The sequence below is a fragment of the Talpa occidentalis genome, unplaced genomic scaffold (genome assembly GCF_014898055.3).
Source record: "Talpa occidentalis isolate TD23 unplaced genomic scaffold, MPIMG_talOcc4v2.1 talOcc4.6, whole genome shotgun sequence".
Lineage (NCBI taxonomy): Eukaryota > Metazoa > Chordata > Mammalia > Eulipotyphla > Talpidae > Talpa > Talpa occidentalis.
In genome coordinates this window covers 122031173-122050660 of record NW_023604972.1, presented here as the reverse complement: position 1 = coordinate 122050660, position 19488 = coordinate 122031173, and the positions used below count along the sequence as shown (strand labels likewise).

General features: G+C 42.4%; 1 protein-coding gene across 4 annotated transcripts in view; it reads left to right on the top strand.

Moving 5' to 3' along the window:
• SPEF2 (sperm flagellar 2) overlaps positions 1 to 19198 on the top strand; it is a 135907-nt gene extending 116709 nt beyond the window's left edge. Inside the window, exons 32-36 of one of the 4 annotated variants that reach the window (XM_054687922.1) lie at positions 1551 to 1643; positions 5640 to 5801; positions 11765 to 11998; positions 12195 to 12317; positions 18750 to 19198. In XM_054687922.1, the coding sequence (XP_054543897.1) occupies positions 1551 to 1643; positions 5640 to 5801; positions 11765 to 11998; positions 12195 to 12317; positions 18750 to 18839 (702 nt within the window). In that variant the 3' untranslated portion in view covers positions 18840 to 19198. Of the gene's footprint in view, positions 1 to 1550; positions 1644 to 5639; positions 5820 to 8347; positions 8492 to 11764; positions 11999 to 12194; positions 12318 to 18749 lie in introns of those variants that run through there. The other 3 variants (XM_037529217.2, XR_008549106.1, XM_054687923.1) reach the window with 3 other exon arrangements.
• Positions 19199 to 19488: the final 290 nt, after the last annotated feature.

Here is a 19488-nt window from a genome sequence, read left to right as displayed (position 1 = left end):
AAACCAGAAAGCTGTGAATTTCTTAGAGAAAGTTGGCTGAGGCATTTATAGAAATTTAGAACACCCTCTGTGTTTTGAGAGTGGTTAATTTCCATGTTCTATCTCCTCCCTTTTTCCACCCAAATTCCACACCTCAGGAGCATACGAGTGAGGAGGACATGGAGAGAATCTCACTTGAACAGCCCACAAGACTTTTACAGACTTCCAACACTTACTCTCACCCACAAGTCATTTTGTGGAAAAGTCGAAAATTTCTAGGGAAAAATCTTATAAGATTTCTTGAGAACACCACATTAGAACAGTAAAATAGCATATAACTGCATTGCTTATATGGAATCACCGTTGATTCTTGGAAGGAAAGAAGCATAAGGACTAGACCAGAGTTAGGTCTGAAAACCAAGTTAGGTTCTTGGCAAAAGGGAGTGCTGAGGGTAGGTTGCTTCTCTGGAAGATGATAAGAGTAAGATCTGGAAACCAAATGTTTATGTGTATGAGGTATTTCCCTATATAAAAATTAAACTTGTCAAGACATTTTCTTTGAATCCATGGAATTTAATATCTGATGTTCACTAGCAGAATGGAATGGTAACAAACAAAAGAATGGACTAAATGCCAAATACAAGGCATAAACCAGTCACATTAGACTTCAGGAGAGAGACCAAGAAGGGCCTCCCTGAAGAGATGTGAGCTGAGTGGAGTCTGGAAAGGTGTGTAGGTTTCTATGGGCAGACGAACAGTCACCTCAGTAGTAGGGGTGATGCGTGAAAGATGAGAAAAGGAAACAGTTCTAGGCAGAGAATGCTATCTAGCGATTGAAATTTTGAGAGAATTGCTATGGTTGCGTGGTATAAGGTGAAATAAATAAGAAAGACTGGAAACAAAAACAGCTCTGAGGTTACTGAAGTGGTCTATCAGGTTATGATGAGCTTCAACAGCAAAGTGCAGCAGTGGAAATGGAAGGAGGAAGGGGTGGGAGATACATAGCCAAGTGGAACTTGGTCATCGGTGTCATGTATGGGGTGACAAAGAGAAATGTCATTAAAAGGTAGACCATCAATCTCTTGAGATAGTCATGTAGCAAAGACTTTTCCAGCATCAGCAGCGCATACCAGCACCTCAGTAGGCTCTAAGAGCAAAGAGCCACGTGAACAGGACATGTGAGTTGGGCACTAGTGTCACAGGTACAGACCCCTCCAAAATTTCACCAGATAAGCAGAACCTATGGCGGTGGCGTCCTAGTTTCATCACATGCTCCAGCAATTAAACTGCAGCTAGTCTCCTCAATCTGTGGGTCTTAATAGTAAATAATACATGCATACTACAGAACTAATATATACATTACCAATTTTTTTAATGAAAAATACAAAAGAATGAGATCAAGATGCAAGTAAATGGGAGTTCTAGACTTTTCTCCATGGTTTCTGAATACTACTATGAAGACCACTGCTCTAAAGGCCTAAACAAATTGGTTTCTATCTGCGGTTTTTAGAGGAATGGTTACATCCCAGCATCATACTTAAATGATTTTATCTTTTCTTTTTTTTAAATAGGCTGGTCTGTGGTTTACAGGAGATGAAAATATAAAAGTTCCGGAAAGTCCTTCAGAACCCTTGCCATTCAATAGGCAGGAACATCTTATAAAGGTAATTACCATGATCACTGAAAACGTTAGTACTATAACACTGGTCAGTTTTGTTGTCTTTTCTTCCATTTATGTAATTTGCTTTAGATCCCATCCCTGCCCTCAAGTTCCTTTCCTGTTTCCCTACAGAATATGCTTCAATATTCACTAAGGTCGGAGCATAAAAATGTTCTGGGAGGAGGCAGGGGACAAAATCTTAGAGTCCTACTGTTAGCTCATAGTGGGATCTTGAACAATTTCCACAACCTCTCTGGGTTTCACATTTCTTGCCTGTCAAATAAGTGCAGATGTTACTCAATACATTCGTCTCTTAGTGTCCTTCCAATGCTTAAAGCTTTGGATAGGAATGGTCACCCTACCAACATATGTTTTTATTCATTTCTCTTTGATCTTGACTAACTTGTGTAACATGCCAAGGATTTGCATGTAGTATTGCCCATCACCCTCCAGTTTATTATTGTTACGAATTATATTATCAAAATACTGTTAAATCGCTATTATTGTTATCAGTCTCTATTCCTGAAGTCACAACAGAAAACAAGCCTGGAAGATCTGAAAACCACTCTGACTTCAGTGAATGTTTAATATATAAAAATATACTGAATGCAGACCAAGTCAATAAGATACGAGAAAAGTTTAACGTTAGGTTTTGAAAGCACAACGCACTACATATCGAATGTTCATTTTTCAGAAAAGTCATTCATTCAAAATCGCAATACAAAATTATGCATGATTCTAGTTATAACTTTGAAATAAACACTTCTCTTTGATTGGATGCATATTTTTAAGCACCATTTCTAGATGCCAGAAGGAGAACAGGGGAGAGGAAGGCATCAGGGAATCACCCCCCGCCCCCAACAAAAAAAGAAAGAAAGAAATCCCAAGATACAAGGCTGGCAATTATAAACGAGAAGTTTTTTTTGTTTCGTTTTGGTTTTTTTGATTGTTGGTTTTCTTGACATGAAACTGGAGCTCTGGGATCAATTCTTCAGCAAAATTCTGGAAGGCTGTCTTTATATGTTTTTTTTTTGTGAACAAATTTGCCAGACTTTGTGAACAAAGTTTGTAAACAAACTTTGCATTCTTTGGGCATAAGCTGGCAGTCTGAATATGTCAAGTAAAAAGTCTAGGGCAGAGCCTCTTAGCTGCTTGCTTACCCAGCAGCTAAAATCAGAGGCCAACTGTGCTGACCAGCCCAGGGCACTGTGAGGCAGTGACATAGACAAGGGAAGGGCCTGTGGATGCAACGGAAGGTGGCTCCTCCTGGTGCTACCCAAATTGCTGGAAAGTGGAAAGAAACAAGGTTGGAGGCAGAGACAGGGCTATGATACCTGAGAAAGAAGTGGTTTTATGGAGCAAAGATGGTAGACAGCTGTGTGTGTGGTGGGGGTGGCATGACAGGTGGCTCCTAACTCCTGGTGCTAACAAAATTGCTAGGAAAGCTGAAAAGGTGACTAACAAGGTTGGCAAAGGCAGAGACAGGGGGGGAGGATACCTGAGGAAGTGGTTTTATGGGGCAGGCTGGGCCAACTGTGCTGGTGAGGCAGTGTAGACAAGGGGGCCTATGTGGTGGTGCTACCCAAATTGCTATGATACCTGAGAAAGAAGTGGTTTTATATGGTATATATGTGTGTATATATATATATATATATACACACACACACACACACAACTTAACAAAATGTAAACAAAGAACCCTAACACAAAATGGGCACCCTAACATTTATATATACACATACATGCATACATGCAATGGAATTCTATTCAGCTGGCAAAGAAGATGATGAACTCTTGCTACTTGTGACAACATGGATAGGAACCAGAAGGGATCATGCTAAGCAGAGTAAGTTGGAAAGAGGAAAAAAAAATACTGGATGGTTTCGCTCATGTGGAGCATAGAGAAGGTAAACAAAGGAACTGAAAAAACTAAACCAAAACAAACTCTAGAAATAGGACTGCAGAGCTGAGTCTACTTAAAGGGGAGACTGGGAGTAGGAAATGAGGGGGGCAGGTGAGGGGCCCAACAGACGATGGTGGAGGACTATGGGTGCTTTAGTTGTGGGCGTGGTGCGGTAACATACATCTGAAAGTATACGAACCTATGCCCCTAAATCATAAACAGTGTTGTAAGTGACTGTTACGCAATCAAAACATTAAATAAACAAATAGATAAATAATTTTAAAAATATCCACAACTTTAAGTGCAAAAAAAAAAAGAGGCGAGTTTTGTGGGGACGGCATTCCTTGTTCAGACATACATTTCAAATTGCGTGGGAATGAGGGGGCAGAAATGTCACAAACGGGTTTTTATCTTTATGAATAATCTTTTATGCTGCCAACCTGGACAGGCTCTAAAGAATGGGTTTAATGTAGCAGAAAACATTCTCTCTGAGACTAATCTGAAAGATTGTGGGGGGGACCTCAGTAGAAATGCCCCATACCACCGCACCCTCTCATCAAAGGTATTGATAAATCTAACCAGATTGCCCTTTGTTAAGAGGAGTGGGGGTAAGCCAATTTCATGCTTTATGTGCGCTTATGAAAAGAAGCACTTATCTAAAGAGAAATGGGTTCTACCAGATGTTCTCAAAATCTTTCTCAGCTGCTGCTTGAAGCTTTACAGCCACCACATACTTTATCTTCTCATCTGTCTTCTAGTTGAGAAATTGTTGATCCACACATTTGCTGCAGAAACCTTCTTCCAAAGCTTTTCAGCCCTGCACTCCCACACACAAGAACTTCCAGTGTCTGTGTGGGGACAGGAAAAGAGATGAGGCCTCTTCAGCAGGTGTGGTGGGTTGAAAGAGGAGGAGGTCAGAAAGCAATTCTTCAAAGCCTAGTTTGTCACCCGAAGGTGTAATAAATTTGACATTATAGAAATACCTACAAGCATGAATGAGCCACAAACATGGAAATCTTGATGTCTGGCAAAATAGAATAAAATGCACCAAGGAATCAACTGGGACATTCTCTCTCTCTCTCTCTCTCTCTCTCTCTCTGTCACACATACATGCACAGACACACACATGCACACACATGCTCAGAGTAGTTGAATGAACGAACTTGAGGGTCCCATTGACCTCTCACAATTGTCGCATGAAAGATTCTATGCAATTTCCAATCAAAGTTGTTTCTATTCAAATTTTTATTAGAATTTTCAGATATCAGAACTCCATGCTTCCAACTGCTATCTTTATGTGTGCCTAGTTAAATTTGTACCTTGTTGTAAGGATTATTGGTGATAGAGAATAACATGCTAGAAACAACCTGTGGATCCAGCAACTTGCTTCTCAAAGCACAAGTCAGGGCCAGCAGCTTTGGGTTTACTCAGGAACTTACTAAACATGCACAGCTTCAGACCACTCCAGAACCATCTACTTCATGAGACTCTACATCTTGAACACTCTCCGGGTAACTGATGTGCGTGTTTCAGAAGAGCAGATTTAGGAAACCAGCCACCTCCCAAACAAGGCCAGCCACATAGGTGTTGAGATGTGGCCTGTTCCCCAGGGCTTGGCCTCAGCTTTGCAGGGTCCCAGTAGATATTAGGCCCCCAAGCATGAGCCCCTCATGCTGCCATATGCACAAGGGACTCCATATAAAGCGGACTGTTAATCACTCAGGGGAGAGTCTTGCCAAATGAACTGATGTGCAGTGGTTAGCACACTCGCCCTGGGTGTGAATCCACACTGGAAGAAGGCACAGGCAGGTGGCCCTTGCTCAGGCTTCTTTTTTCTTAACATGCCTTCCCCCCACCTTTAATTAGCCTATTTCCCTGCATCTGCTGACACCATTGATGAGCATTAGACTCTCGAGTCCTCCTTTTTCTTGCTTTTTGTTTGTTTACTTAGCTTACTGTTCAGTTCATGCCTTAAGTTAAGTTCTCAGAAAGTGACTTTACTCCAAAGCTCCTGGAGGACTTCTTCATTCCTGCCCATCCCCTGCCCTCCAGAGTGGCAGTCTTGTGTCTTCGGCTGACATTCTTTCTGTATGCCAGTTTTTTTTTAGGCTCTTTGCTGACTATGACAGGGATCCCCCCAGGCTGGACTACACCCGGATGCTGCTGTATTTTGCTTGCCATCCGGACGCCGTGGAAGGGGTCTACAGGGCGCTCAGTGTGGCCATTGGAGCTCACGTCTTCCAACCAGTGAAAACTTCAGTTAGTATCATAGAGAAGGTAATTGCATTCCAGAAATGGGCCAGGTTGGTACCTAGAGGGGGTTGCCAGAGATGCTGAACATCTAACAACAAAGGCTGCTTTCTTTGCCTTCGTATTTTGCTGAGTACCTAACCCAATGCTCTACGTGTAACTAGGTTTTCAATAAAGACAGACTCAACTGGATTAAGAACTGAGAAACCACAATCTAAAAATTGTGTTTTGTGGTTAAATCAAAATTGGCTCAAAGTGTCTTGGTAGAATCAAAGTTCATTTGATAATAGACAGTCTTTATTTTGCATGAAGTGGTGATCCTGAGAAATGAAAGAGACCTTGGTATCAACCCAATTTATGTCAGACAATATGGAAAGTCTGTGTAAAAAGGTCAGGCCTGAGACATATCGCACATCTCTTTAGCACTTCACAGTGCTTCAGGCCCAAGCCTGGCCACCCAAAATCCACAGACACCTGCATCCAGGGACAAAGCAGCTTAATATCTCATAAAGCCTTACACCTCCCCTTCAAAAGAGTTGGTATTCCCTAAATTTAGGGGTAGAAAAGGCTCAGAGCAGGGTCCTAGTGAATGTGATTTTATGAACAGATAGTCTTTATCTTCTGATCTTTCAGGGACAGAGCTGTGGCCCTTGGCATGGAATACCTATTTCTGGTCTTCCTTTATGGAGAACCTCTTCCAGTCAAGCTCCTCAGACTCCTAGCCACACTTCTTTTCCTTTCACACTTGTTTGTCAGATTAGAATAGGCTGGATACTCTGGGAGGGAGTTGGGGGGCGGGGGCCGGCAGTAAAGAGAGAGAGAAAGAGTGTGAGCACAGGAAGTTCATATGACAACATCAGCAACCGGGAAGACGTAGATGCTTTTGGAAAAATTTTGACCCTGAGCAGATGGGCAGGGGATGTATTTCCCCTCCCACTGGGACTTCAGTGAGGCCTGACTGACACCTAATAAGCTGACCTGCTATAGACATCACTCCAAATCTTAGCAACAGAAAGTTCAACAAGTCATATTTATTTCCACTCAAAAAAGCTGTCTTTTTAGATAGAAGATGACTGATTTAGATTTTTCCAGGTAAATAAGGAATGAGTTATGGATGTGTCTTCTGAACCTCCAGCCCCCAATGGATTGAGCTAACTCACATGGATCATAGCCTTCCATGAGATCTCAGTTGAATGTCTGTCCTCTGGGAGACCTTCTCTGACCTTGAGTGAGGCCAGACATGCCCTGCTATGTGTTCCTGCAGCACTCTCTGCCTCGTATTTCATTCCAATAGCAGGCAACTACTACTTCAGAGTCTAGCAGGTAACTACTAGATTTGAGGCATCCTTTGGACAGGGTATCTTTTTTTATATACCCTGAACCTTCTTCAGGGCTTGGCAGGGCTTGGCTCAGTGAATATTTAATTGAATGGCTCAAACATTAGCAAAATAAATCATGTATCTGCAAGCCCTGTGATATGTGAGGGATGCAGAAGCCATATGCTGCCCTAATGAGAAGCTGTCCAGTTATAAAAAAGAATGGTAGAATGAAACAAAGAGTGGCAGAGTAATGTCCCAAATGTAGAGGGAACACAGAATAAGACAGGTTAACATAGACCTGTGCATCAGAAGTAAATAGATGTTCACACATTTTACTAGCCCATCTCCTTATCTTATTCTATTCCCTCTATCTGGAGTACCCTTGACTCAAAGAGCTTGAGGCTTCCCCAGCATCCACCCCTATTTGAACCACCAGATCATTCAAGAAGGTTCTGTTGATACCCCAGAGCCATACTTTCTCAACTGAGCCCCCTTCATATTCAGATCCTCTCTGGCAGTGCTGAGAACTATCCCAGGCCCATACGCGTTATTTAAGAAGCATTTATCCAGCACTTCTGGGTGCTGGGAACCACTCTCGACCTGGGCATACAGCAATGAACTTAACAGTTGTGGAGGAAGACAGACAATACAAATGATAAGTAAAACATAGACCATGTAAATGGAAATAAATGCTATAGGGATTAAATAAAATACAGGGAATTCACAGGAACTGGGGCAGGAGTGGCAGTGTTACACAGGTGGTCACAAAATGTCACTCTGTAAAGTGACACATAAGCAAAGGCTTGGAGAAGGTGAGAGAGCCTTGTTCATATCTGGGATAGAGCATTTTAAGTGAAGATGGTGGTAAATGCAAAATCCCAGTAGTAGAGGCATGCTGGTGTGTATTTCAGGGAGCAACATGTCACTGTTGCAGTTGGGGGAGAGTGACCTACAGAAGAGCAGCAGGAAGGAGAGTGAGGGAGAGAGAGGTTGTAGAGAGCTTGACTTTGACTCTGCCACGGGTGATATGAGAAGTCCCTGGAGCATGGTCCATCTGATTTAATATATATGGGAATGTCTCCGCTGTTTTGTTGAGAACAGACTGGGGGGCAACGGAGGCAAGTAAGGAAAGCTAGTAATCAAGGCAGGGGTTTGATTACCTATTGAATCCTTCCACTGAGTTATTTCTACATTGAGTTGGGGACAGTGTATTATATAATCTTTGTGTCACCCCAGTAACTGCCATGTAACAAGCAAGCATTGTCTGAGAACACAGATGGAACAGAAAGAAGACTGAGGGCGAAATGGAACCCCATCTCGTGGGTCGAGAGGAGAGCAGACATCCCAGGCAGAGACAGTAGCAGGATCCAGGAGGCTGAGGTGAACTTGAAAGCCTAGAGGGAACAGGAAGCCTGTGCTAGAGCCGTTGCCACAGCAACAGAGAGCTGCCTGGGTGGGTAGCAGCCAGACCAGCGAGCACAGGAAGGCACAGCATCCCTCTGTCCCTGAACAACTCCTTCACCAGAAGCTAAGTGCCCCCACCCAGGAAGCTGCTCCCCAGAGGGCTTCTCTAAAGAGCTCTTTTGAAGCCCAAGGACACTGCACAGGAAATAACCCACAAAGATGAAACCGGGGTGAGGGGCGGGAGGTAGAGCACACGCCTGGCACACCACACACACTATTCCTGATTTGGTGTGAACCCAAGTTGCTTTTGAAATACAGGATCCTCCTACCTCCCTCATTCTTGCTCACCCCTGTCCTCACCATCCTGCCTCCAATTATTCCGCCCCACTTCTGTGCCCTCTCCAAGTGTGTTCTAGTTTCCTGGGCAACCTCATCCCAGGAAGCCATAATGAGCCTGCTCAGAAATAACACCTCCAACAGATCCATCTTCACTCCCAAGACATTTAATCAAATCTCTGGTTTTGCTTTCAACACAAACAATTGGAAGGCGCCCTTATATTTCATGCTTCCTTACTCTATTTTGCTATTCATGCTGTTTTATTCAATGTGGCACAGGCCTGTTTAAATGCACGGCTTCCTGGGTAATTTAAAAGGAACTCAGGAGCAAAGCATTCACGAGTAATGCACTCGTCCTCGTGAGGCTTTAAATAAGTTGACATTTGGGAAAATAGTTCATTCTGGTCTGTGTGGTGAGGGGTTCTGATGTTGGAATTCAGTAAATGAGCTTGAATCTCCCACACTTTCAAAGTCTTGTTAGAGCATCTTAGCAGAGTGTTGGAGGCCCTGGGGTTCGAGACACATAGGTTTCATTCCATTCTGCTCTTGACACTTTGCCCACACCAGTCCCAAGAATTAACCTGTTCTGCCTTCTGAGATGTGGGGCTGGACTGACTGCACCATGGGGAGGCTGGCCAGGCACCATGATGCAGGACACATTTGCCCTGGAGGAGCTGCCTGCACTGGTAGCCGAGCCATGGTCGGGCTGCGTGGAGGGCAGGCTCACTCACCATGAGCTTTGATGTCATTAACAACTGCTCATTCAGAAGCACTGGCTTCTCCAAACTCACATCACTGCTTTCGTGTCACATACTCACACTCAAGAATCATTTTCTTGGGCCTCCCTGGTGGCGCAGCAGTTGAGCGCTGGATTGCAAAGCAGCCCGCAGCCTCTGCAGCGCCGGTTCGATCCCTGGCTGCTCCCCGGCCACCAGAGGAGGGTCCCACATGGCGCGCAGACCTCTTCTGCCGCCCGCTGCTCCCCTCAGCAGTGTACTTCGGGCCTTCTGCCTGTTCTGCTCCCCGCTCTGGCTCTGGTGAATTCTCTCACCCTCCCGCGCTTCTGACTGTACCCAGTGCTTGTATAAATAAATAAATAAATCGTTTAAAAAGAAAAAAAGAAAAGACATCTCCAAAATTAAAAAAAAAAAGAAGAAGAATCATTGTCTTTTCAGGGATGTCTGTTGGAGAAATCCCCCTCTTCTTGTACACCCTCCGCTACGCCAGGATGCTGGGCCAGCTCCTCTGCACCAGTCTCAATCTCCTCCAAAACCTCCCACTGCCTAAAGGCTATTCTGTGACCATCTTCCAGTAATTAAAATAGCAAAATATTTAAAAGCATTTTCTGACATTAATAATTTAAGGAGTCTGCACTCTAAAACCGCAAATGTTTAAATTATTACATTTTGGCTAAAGTTGAAAAATTCATTTATCCCATGATGATTGTATCGGGGCTTTGAAAGCTAGTCCCCGCCTGATTATGGCAACGGTGCAGGAGAGCATGTTGCTTCATTTCATCTTGGTATTTCCATCACTGAAACTAACTAGACCTTTACTCACACCCAGGTACAGTGTTTTGTTCACACAGCACCTCTGGGGCACCCTGAATAGGAATTCATTTCCCTTTCCCTCACCCAGCATGAGGTTTTATTTACATCACAGCTTTGTTCTCCTCGCTGTATTGAATTTTCTATTGCCCTGGGAAATTGTTGCTGGGCTGTCAGTGTGATGTTCTCCCAGCTTCTAAAGTGGAGACAAAAAGACCAGTTTCACATTTCTGCCATGTAAATTTTTTTTCAATTCTTTAAAATGGAGAAGAGACTGTATAGGCAGAGAGATAAATGAATGGATGGATGAGTGGCTGGATGGACCAATAGATAAATTTAGACTTAATTCAATGTCTTCCCCTGGTCCAGCATTGTCTCTCTCTCTCTCAGCATAGGTTAAGGTCCCAATTTACCATTGAACATGGAAACCCAGCTGAAGTAAGATGACCATGCAGGGCTAGAACAAATGCAGCCTGTTGTCAGTACACTGCCCACGGTCCCTACAGAGCTCTTGGAGCTTATTCTGTGCCATATTCCTTAAATATGTGGGGGTTATGTGACAATTTAAAAAGAACTTACTTGATCTGTATCATCAATGCTTCTACTAAATTTAAAACTTATAAACATTGGTACTCTTCTCATTAAGTCTAGGATAGCATTTCCTTCTTGCTGTAAATAATACTGGATGAACATTCATATAAAAAACATCTCTATGTGCATGAATATTTCTTTAGAATCAATTCCTAGATCTGTAATTACTACATTAAAGGGTAGGAATATTTTTCAGAATGTTGGTACAAGAGATTACTTCATGAACAATTGATTCTTTACCATCCTCAAAACACCAGTGCCTGAGTTCACAGCTCTTGGCCAAGTTTCAAGATGCAACAGAAAGAACCCCAGCCCGACCTTCTATACTCAATTTGTTTTTTATTTTGCCATCTGAATGTTTGGTAGGGCTTAACCTCCATATCCAAATAAATGTTCCCAAAGCTCTCGGCATCTATTAAATTGAGAAATCAACTTGCCTTACTCTAGATTGCAGGAAATTGCCAAAGAAAATCATGTTAAAATCCACAATCATGTATAGAAATCTGGCACTGGTTATATTGGTCCATGCCAGTGTTCATTTATTGAGGACTATGATGCACCTGGCAATGTAGAAAGCTGGAAAGGGAAATACCAGCTGAATTGGTCCAGGATTTTGACAAGTTTTCTAGTGCAATTCGCGTATTATCTCCGAGTTGTTGTAGTAAGCACCCTCATTCCATTGCATAAAAAGTATGTGAGGAAGCAGGTGTTTTCTGAATGTCTCGATGACTGGCAGGGCTAGTCTGACTTCATGTTCCTTCTTTTAATTGTGCAGCCCTCGTTTCCCTATTTGAATACGATTGAGGAGTATCCTGAGCAGGAAGAAGATTCTGTAAGTGAGAAAAGAGAAACAAAAGAGGAAAGCAAAGAAAAAGAAGAAAGTCCTGAAAATGCAAACACTGAAAAGATTTCCATGGAAACGCTACTCAAGGTGTTCCAAGGAAGAAATGAAGCGCAGGACTCTAGCAGGTTCTCCAGGCACTTGATGACAGAGAGCACTTATTTCAAGGTTGGTTGGATTATTTCATGAAGGGGACAACCCCTATGTCAGAAAAGTTGCCCTCAATTGTTAGTGTATGTTTGAGGAACTAGTCTCAAATGTATCATTGTGTACTGAAATTACAGTGAATTCCTTTAGAAAGTCAAACCATTTTTTAACATGTACAGGATTACAGTTAATTAACTCACTTTTTTCTCTTTTAAAGAACTTCATAAAAGTATTTCAGGACTTAGGTGCCAAGGAGCTGGAGCCAATTAAAGTTGCTGCTCTGTTGAAACATCCTTTTATTCAAGACCTGATTTCAAGTTATCCAGACTATAAAATTCCTGTGAGTATTACCCAAAGGGGTCCTAATTCTTTTGAACCTTCAGTTCAGGACATGGTGGGACATCTCTGATGTGGACTAACAGAGAGGGGAAGATACTGAAAGTGGCCAGAGGCAGGTCTGGGGAAGCTAAACTGGTAATAGCATCAGACCAGAATGGCTTGGTGGGCACAGTGCCTGAAGGTTAGCAAAATTGGCACAGTAGAGGTAGCTGCCAGTACTATAGAGAGTAGTGCCAGTGTCTGGATGGTACTGTCAGTACTATGGGGAATGCTATCAATACTTCGATGGTACAATCAGTATATAGACAGTACTATCAGTAAAATGACTATGCAGCTACTTCGTCAGGATTATGAGCTACTTGGATCTGTAACAGAAGACTGGAACTAATGATAGTTAAGCTGGGTGAAAAAGTTAGTTTTCATACTCTACTGAAAAGTGGAAGTATTAGTGTTCTAATCATTCCAGTCATCTAAATAGCCTCACCTATGATTAAAGAGTATGGAGAATTGAATCCCCTTTTGCCCAAGAGAACCGAGGACCGTGATCCCCAGCCAAGAGTTAGCACGATCATCCTCTGCTGTCCTGGCACATTGTCCTAGCACCACAATGACAGCGCTTAGGACAGATATGTGTCAGTGCCACCAGGGAAACAGTGTTGAAGGCTGGGAAAAGGAAACTCTAGAGGCCAGTCCAATCCAGCAGAAGAATGGAATGAAGGAAAGAACCCAGCTCAGAGCTCACACAGACCAGTGAGTTTCAGCCCCGGAGATGGATGTGCATCCAAGGTGCCAGGTCAGGCCTCCAGCAGCAAGGAAGGCAACAGTGACCGCCTTTCAGGTGTGGCAAATTGTTTCAACCCTCAGCCGTATAAGGTTCCCCCTTCGGCTCCTACTGGTTGTTTACTGGACTACAAAGGGTTTGCTGCGTTAAAGAAAAAAGCACTTTCACTTTGAAAAATGCAGGTGATCTGAATGCTGTCTCCTGACTTCTCAGTCATAACCTCCTATACCCAGAAATGAGATGATCCAGCCTTAAATATCTTTATTCATAGGTTTATTTATTCCAAATTGCTGATCCTTGGTCACCTAAATTGTATCACCTATGTTGATATGAATTGAAATTTATTTCTAGCAGTCAGTTAGCATATCCAGCTGTGGTGTGGTGATAGCATTCAAGAACACAGGCCCTGAAATCAGAATGTCACAGGACAGGATTTTGTGTCCACTTCTAACCTTAACTTAATTTTGTGTCCTCGTGACCTTAACTTTCTTTCAATCCTGGCTCTCACCCCCACTGGAAGGGGATAACTGCCATTCCTGTTCAAAGGGCTGGGGTGAGGATCAAATGAGATCCTGCACTGAAAGTACCTGTCGTGGTGTCTGACACATGCAGGTGCTGCGGCCCTGATGGCTCTTAGCATTGCTGCTCGACACTGAGCGCTTTCTGTGGAAGAAAGAACAGTGCGTATCAAACTCAGTTGCTACTCTCAAGCAAATTCTACTTCTGTTGGCAAGAGAATGTTGATATGAAGAAACTACAAGAGAATAATAAAAAGGAAAAGCACCCAAGCATAATGCTAGGATTTCAGAGCATAAGATGTTTTTGTGCTAGCAGCTGAGTCTTCAAAGATGCCCAGGGTTTTGGAAAGTGGAGTGAGAGGACAGGAGGTCTACACAGATTTTTCTGTTGGGGTAGAGAGGAGGCAGCAGCGTAGGTGAGCGGAGAGGCCTAGGAGCGGGGCTGCAGAGGAGGACCTGGAACTGACCCTTTGAGGAGCATTCTGTGGGGGATTAAAGTGATTTCCATTGAGTTAGCAAGATCAGGTTATAAGATTTGCAAAGGACCCAGAAGTCAAATGGAAAATCCGGATTCAATTCAAAAAAACAATAGAAAACAAATTGGCTTCTCAGCAGGGGATGCTGGGCTGACTTCTATAGCCCTGAGCCTTTGTTTCTTAACCACATCACATCATTATGTCTTTTAAACGATTCTTCTTTAAACTATTATTTGTCTCTCTTTATTTAGATAGGGCCAAAATATTTGGAAAGATGATTGGGCAGTTGTTCCAAGTTGTGTTCATACATATCACAAATATTGTTTGCTTTGAAAGTCATGTATTACATGTCTCCGTATCTTATCTCTCACACTTTCATTCATGAAAACCAGCCTCTTCCCCACTTACTCAGTGTTACCCTAGAAATCAGTGGGCAGAGCACTCAGTACTAACTGTGGAGGGAGGAGGGAGAGTCAGGATGGGGGAGAGTGGCCAGCTGCGGGTCCCTCCCTCTCACATTCTCCTCCGCAAATGTCATGTATACGGTGTCTCCAGATGCCCAGCACTGCAGACTGCTCTTTCTCCTGTATGTTATTTCACATTTTAGGGAACAGCCCCCTGATTTTAAGCCAGCAAAATAATTCTCAAAATCCCCTGGAATTATGTATAGTAGAGTATATCTTCTATTACCAAGAACAAGTAGGAGTATAAAATGATAGCACAATGATCTCCTCCCTAATGGGACAAAAAAACTCTGTACAGAGAACCATTTGGGAACATTCTTCTGGGCAAAATGACTAAATATGATTAACTTGCAACAAGGACGCCATTCAGCATTTACCAAGAAAAGAATATGGCAACAGATGACTGCCTTCGGCATTCAGTCCCCAGTGGTGTTCGGGCTTCCAGAGAAAGCTGGAGTTCAAGGAGCTCTTTCTGCTTTGGGTGTGTCCCTCATTTCCTCACCTTGCAGGACACCTCTCAGGTCAGCTGGCATCTGAACAGCAAGCTTCTCTGTGAGCACAGCTGTCCCAGGAGTGGCAGCATGGTAGCATGCAGGGCCCCTACCCCTATATTCCAGGAGCCCCTTGATCTGTTGACCATGAAAACCACCTCCGCTCATCCCCCAAATCTTCACTGGTGCATGGGATGGCTCTGCCTGGTGCATGGGTCAGGAGCTGCCTGGCCTCCTAGGAGCCAGTTTCAGACTGAGCATCGCCTGGCCCTCCTGCAGCAGAAGGAAAGGGAGACTGTCTGTCAGTCAGTCCATCCATCTGTTCATTCATTCCTTGCCAGGAGGCTTCTGCCCAGACAGCCACTTCATCTGCTGCTCTCCCATTGCCCTTCACATCTCCTTCCCAGCCCAAGGTGAGGAATCCCAGAGGCCAGTGAGCCCCATAAGCAGGACTCATTCATACGGTCATGAGTCAAAGAGAGCTGAGCTTATGAACTGGCAAACCTAAATTCTAGTATTCTAAAATGAAAGAGGTTGCCTTGCCGATAAAGTTCGCCGTTCTCGTTTTTACTAACCAAAAAATAAAAGGAGGACAAAAGAAAGAAGAGGGAGAGAGAGAGAGAGGGAGGGAGAGAGAGAGAGAGAGAGAGAGAGAGAGAGAGAGAGAGAGAGAGAGAGAGAGAATGAACACAAAAAGAAAAAAGATAAGAAAAAAGAGGAAAAAATAGTCTCTAAAGACTCAGGAGCTATCACACTTGTCCAGTCATCATTTTTTGCTCCAGATATCCATGTACAAGCAAATAGATCACATTTGAAAATGAACTTTAACCACAGTGATGTTATTTAAAGATCTTTCCAGATAAGTAGAGCAAAAGCTAGAGTGTGGTTTTTCAGGTTAAAATGTTGTTTGCTGTCATAAACAGTGGGAAGTGGAGGTTGTTGCCTGAGAGCTCTGTGTTTACAAGGTTCCTGTTTAGAACCTTGTTTAGAAGCAGCAACTTTTTAAAATATATGAGTGTGTATTTTATGAGTGTATGAGTAACTTTTGATGTTTTACTTTTTCTCCTCTTGGGAGGCGGCTTCTTTGTGGGTTAGGAGTGAGTGTTCAGAACCATGTTGATAGGGTTCATACCTTAAACTGTGTGGCCTTGAGCAAGTGACCTCAGAGTGCCTTGGTTTCCCCATCCTAAAACAGGGTTAACTAGCACACATACCTTGTAGGATTCTTGTACAGATTTGATGACTTCATGCTAGTTCAGTGCTTGACTCTGCCGGGCAGACAGAAAGCGGCAATAAATGTTAGAGATTTGTGATGGTGCATGGTGATGCTGGTGATGCTGGAGATGCTGGTGATGGTGATGATGATGCTTGCAGTGCCCATGAATTATTTCTGAGTCATGTGATTTATTTGTGGATGGACTAATCAGTTGGCATTTCCATCTCCTGAGTGTAGTGTCTACTCTTTGGAAAGAAAGAAGTTTCTCCCGTTGCAATGCCACAATGACAAGGAATCCAAACTGTAGTCTCAGGAAACCCTATGTGGTCAATACTTATGTGGAAGATCCAGCTTTTATGTTGGATTTTAGAGTTGTTTGTTTAAAGTCATTTAACCTCTTCTTTCATAGACCTTATGATGGAGGTTATTATGGAGATTATTTTTAACTAATATTCCTAAGTTGTTAAAAAAAAATACATTGGTTTAATGTAACCAGGTCAATAAAATACTATAACTGAGCTGCTTTTGAACAAAGTTGATTAGCTGCTTATGACAAATGTTTACAGATGTAAGTGAACACACAAATTCCTATGCCAACCTAGCAAATGTAGTGTCCTTGTTGAATAAATGTACACTTCTTTTAACAAACCTGTAAATCAAGCATGTATCCTTAAAATGAAGGTTACTATTCAAAAGAAGATAGCAAATCTTTCAGTGTTAAAATCAGGATGTCACAGGAATATTTCTAATAAACAAGTGAGCCAGGACCCAACTACATAAAGTCAAAATACCTATCCTTATAAATGTGACTTGAGAGGACTTTGATCCCACTTTCTCTTCAAGGTATCTGACTTGAAGATATTCATGAAACTTCTCCTTTATCTTTAAAACAAAATATGATGGCTGCTTCCGTGCTTTGCATTTTCAATGCACCCACGCAAACATTTCTAGACTGCCAGACTTTTCCCTTTTAACTAAATGCTAGTGAAAATTATGGCCCCTGATTTCAGCTATAAACTTATCAGGGTCTGGTTTAAACATCTGGAACTTACGATTTTCCCCTTGCAATGGCGTGACAGAAAGTCACCAGGTTAGGCCACTCCTTCATCCCCAAGTTAACACTCAGTTAACACGTATAACCAGAGTATTCACAGATGATACATTATTCAGCAGTGTGGTAGATAGGATAAGAAAGGCCAGTGATGAACAGCTGTTCTTTTTCAGTTGTTCATTCAAGAACACAATCTATGTTCACATTAATCTGTGTTTATAAACCAAAAGTTCCCTCAAGAAGATGATTCACCATGATTCCTGGCAATGGCTGATAGACCCTTGTGCCACCCAGCAGGGTCACAGCTCAGACAGGGAACCAATTCATCTTCCTCAGTAAAATGACCACAGTCAAATTGCAACCTTTGGAACTCAGTTCTGGGAAAAGAAACTTAAATTCTTATAACACTTCCCTAAATTCATAAAATAAGAAAACTAGAAACTGCCTAAATTTTATTTTCTGTTTTTTACTTGTTTGGGCCCCTTCTATGTTATGATAAAATTTTCAGTTTATTTTAAAAAGTATCTGCAATTTAAAATGTAAGCTAGTTAGGTATTTCAGATGGCTAGGGGAAGAAAAAAGCATTCTATCCCTGATGCTAAAATAAAATAGTGGAGTGAGAAAAGTTCTCCCCACCAAATAATCTGCTGTTCTAGAATTCTACAAATTTATTGATGTGGCTAATTTGGCACTGGGCTGTTCCCATAGTAGAAGGTGAATATGGTGTTTTATTCATTAATAGGGAAATAATCTTTTGACTTGCCCACTATGTGCCATGCTCTTTTTAATTATTGCAGTTATTATTTAATCTAATAGAACAACTTCATTATTAGATAAGGAAATAGAGACTCCAAGACCTTTACTATCTTTCCAAGGGTACAGCTAGTAGGACAGGATTCAAGCTAAATAAAGAACATTTTTTTCTCAAGGGAGAAAAGTAAAAATAAAAACAATTTACTAAAGTTTAGAATGGAAAAATTGTATTATTAAATACAGTTAGAGGGCCTCCCCTGGTGGTGCAGTGGCTGAGTGCTGGGCTGCAGGGCTGCCTGCAGCCTCTGCAGTGCCTGTTCAATCCCCGGCTGCAGGCGAGGGTCCCACATGGCGCGACAGACCTCTCCTGCCACGCCCGCTGCTCCCCTCAGCAGTGTATTTTGTCACTCTGCCTGTTTTGTTCCCTGCTCTGGCTCTGGTGAATCCTCTCACCCTCCAGCGCTTCTGACTGTGCCCAGTGATTGTATAAATAAATGAATAAATCTTTAAAAAAAAAAAAGAAGAAACAAACTTTAAAAAAAAATACAGTTAGAAAAGTTCATTAAAAGACAAATCAGAAAAACAAAGAAAACCAATTTACAATTTCATCACTGCCATACACTGAATCATTATTAGTCCTACATCACTTGTTAATATTTGTAATTTTTTAATCCCTTCTCTAGGATATTAAACTAATTCTGCAAAGAAATGAGCATGTACAAGGAAGTGATGGAGAAAGCTCTCCTTCAAGACTCACAGAGGAAAAGAAATGAAGAAAGGAAGGTGGATTTTATAATTTGGCAGTGAATCTTCCACACATCGGATGTGAATACAGTGTCTGTCATGGGTTATGCTTGAAAGTATAGAGATGATTCTTGGCAGGTTCCGAGGGCCACTGAAAAGAGGGCCTTTCTGAATGCAGAGAACATTCTGTAATAAATTTTACATTTCAGAGCAAAAATCCAAAGTAAGAAAGAGTGCATTTTGAAGTGACCCTGAAAATAGAAGTCACTAGAACAGTACATTAAAAAAAACACACCCATATGACAGGTACAATCCCTATGAGAATCTACATCTGGCAGATTTAGTGAAAAGTCCCCCAAAGTTCCATATCGAGGTAACACAACTGTGACCACTTTCTTTCTAGTTCTCATTCTGTGAGCATAAAACTTGAAAGTTCACCCCACGACTGGGAAGGACGCAGCACTGTGAACTGTAAGCACTGTCCTGCCGTCCCCACGCCCTGTCGTCTGTTCATAATTCTTTCTAAATCTAATTTTCCCTTTATAGATAGATGTGCTTAGTCAATTACGTCTCTTGTTTTATAAATTAGTGACTCAAGTTCAGCGATACTTACGAAAGTGGTATTTTTTTGCAGTGAGTAATAATGTATTCTCCGTGGTGGGCCTTCCATGATTCTTT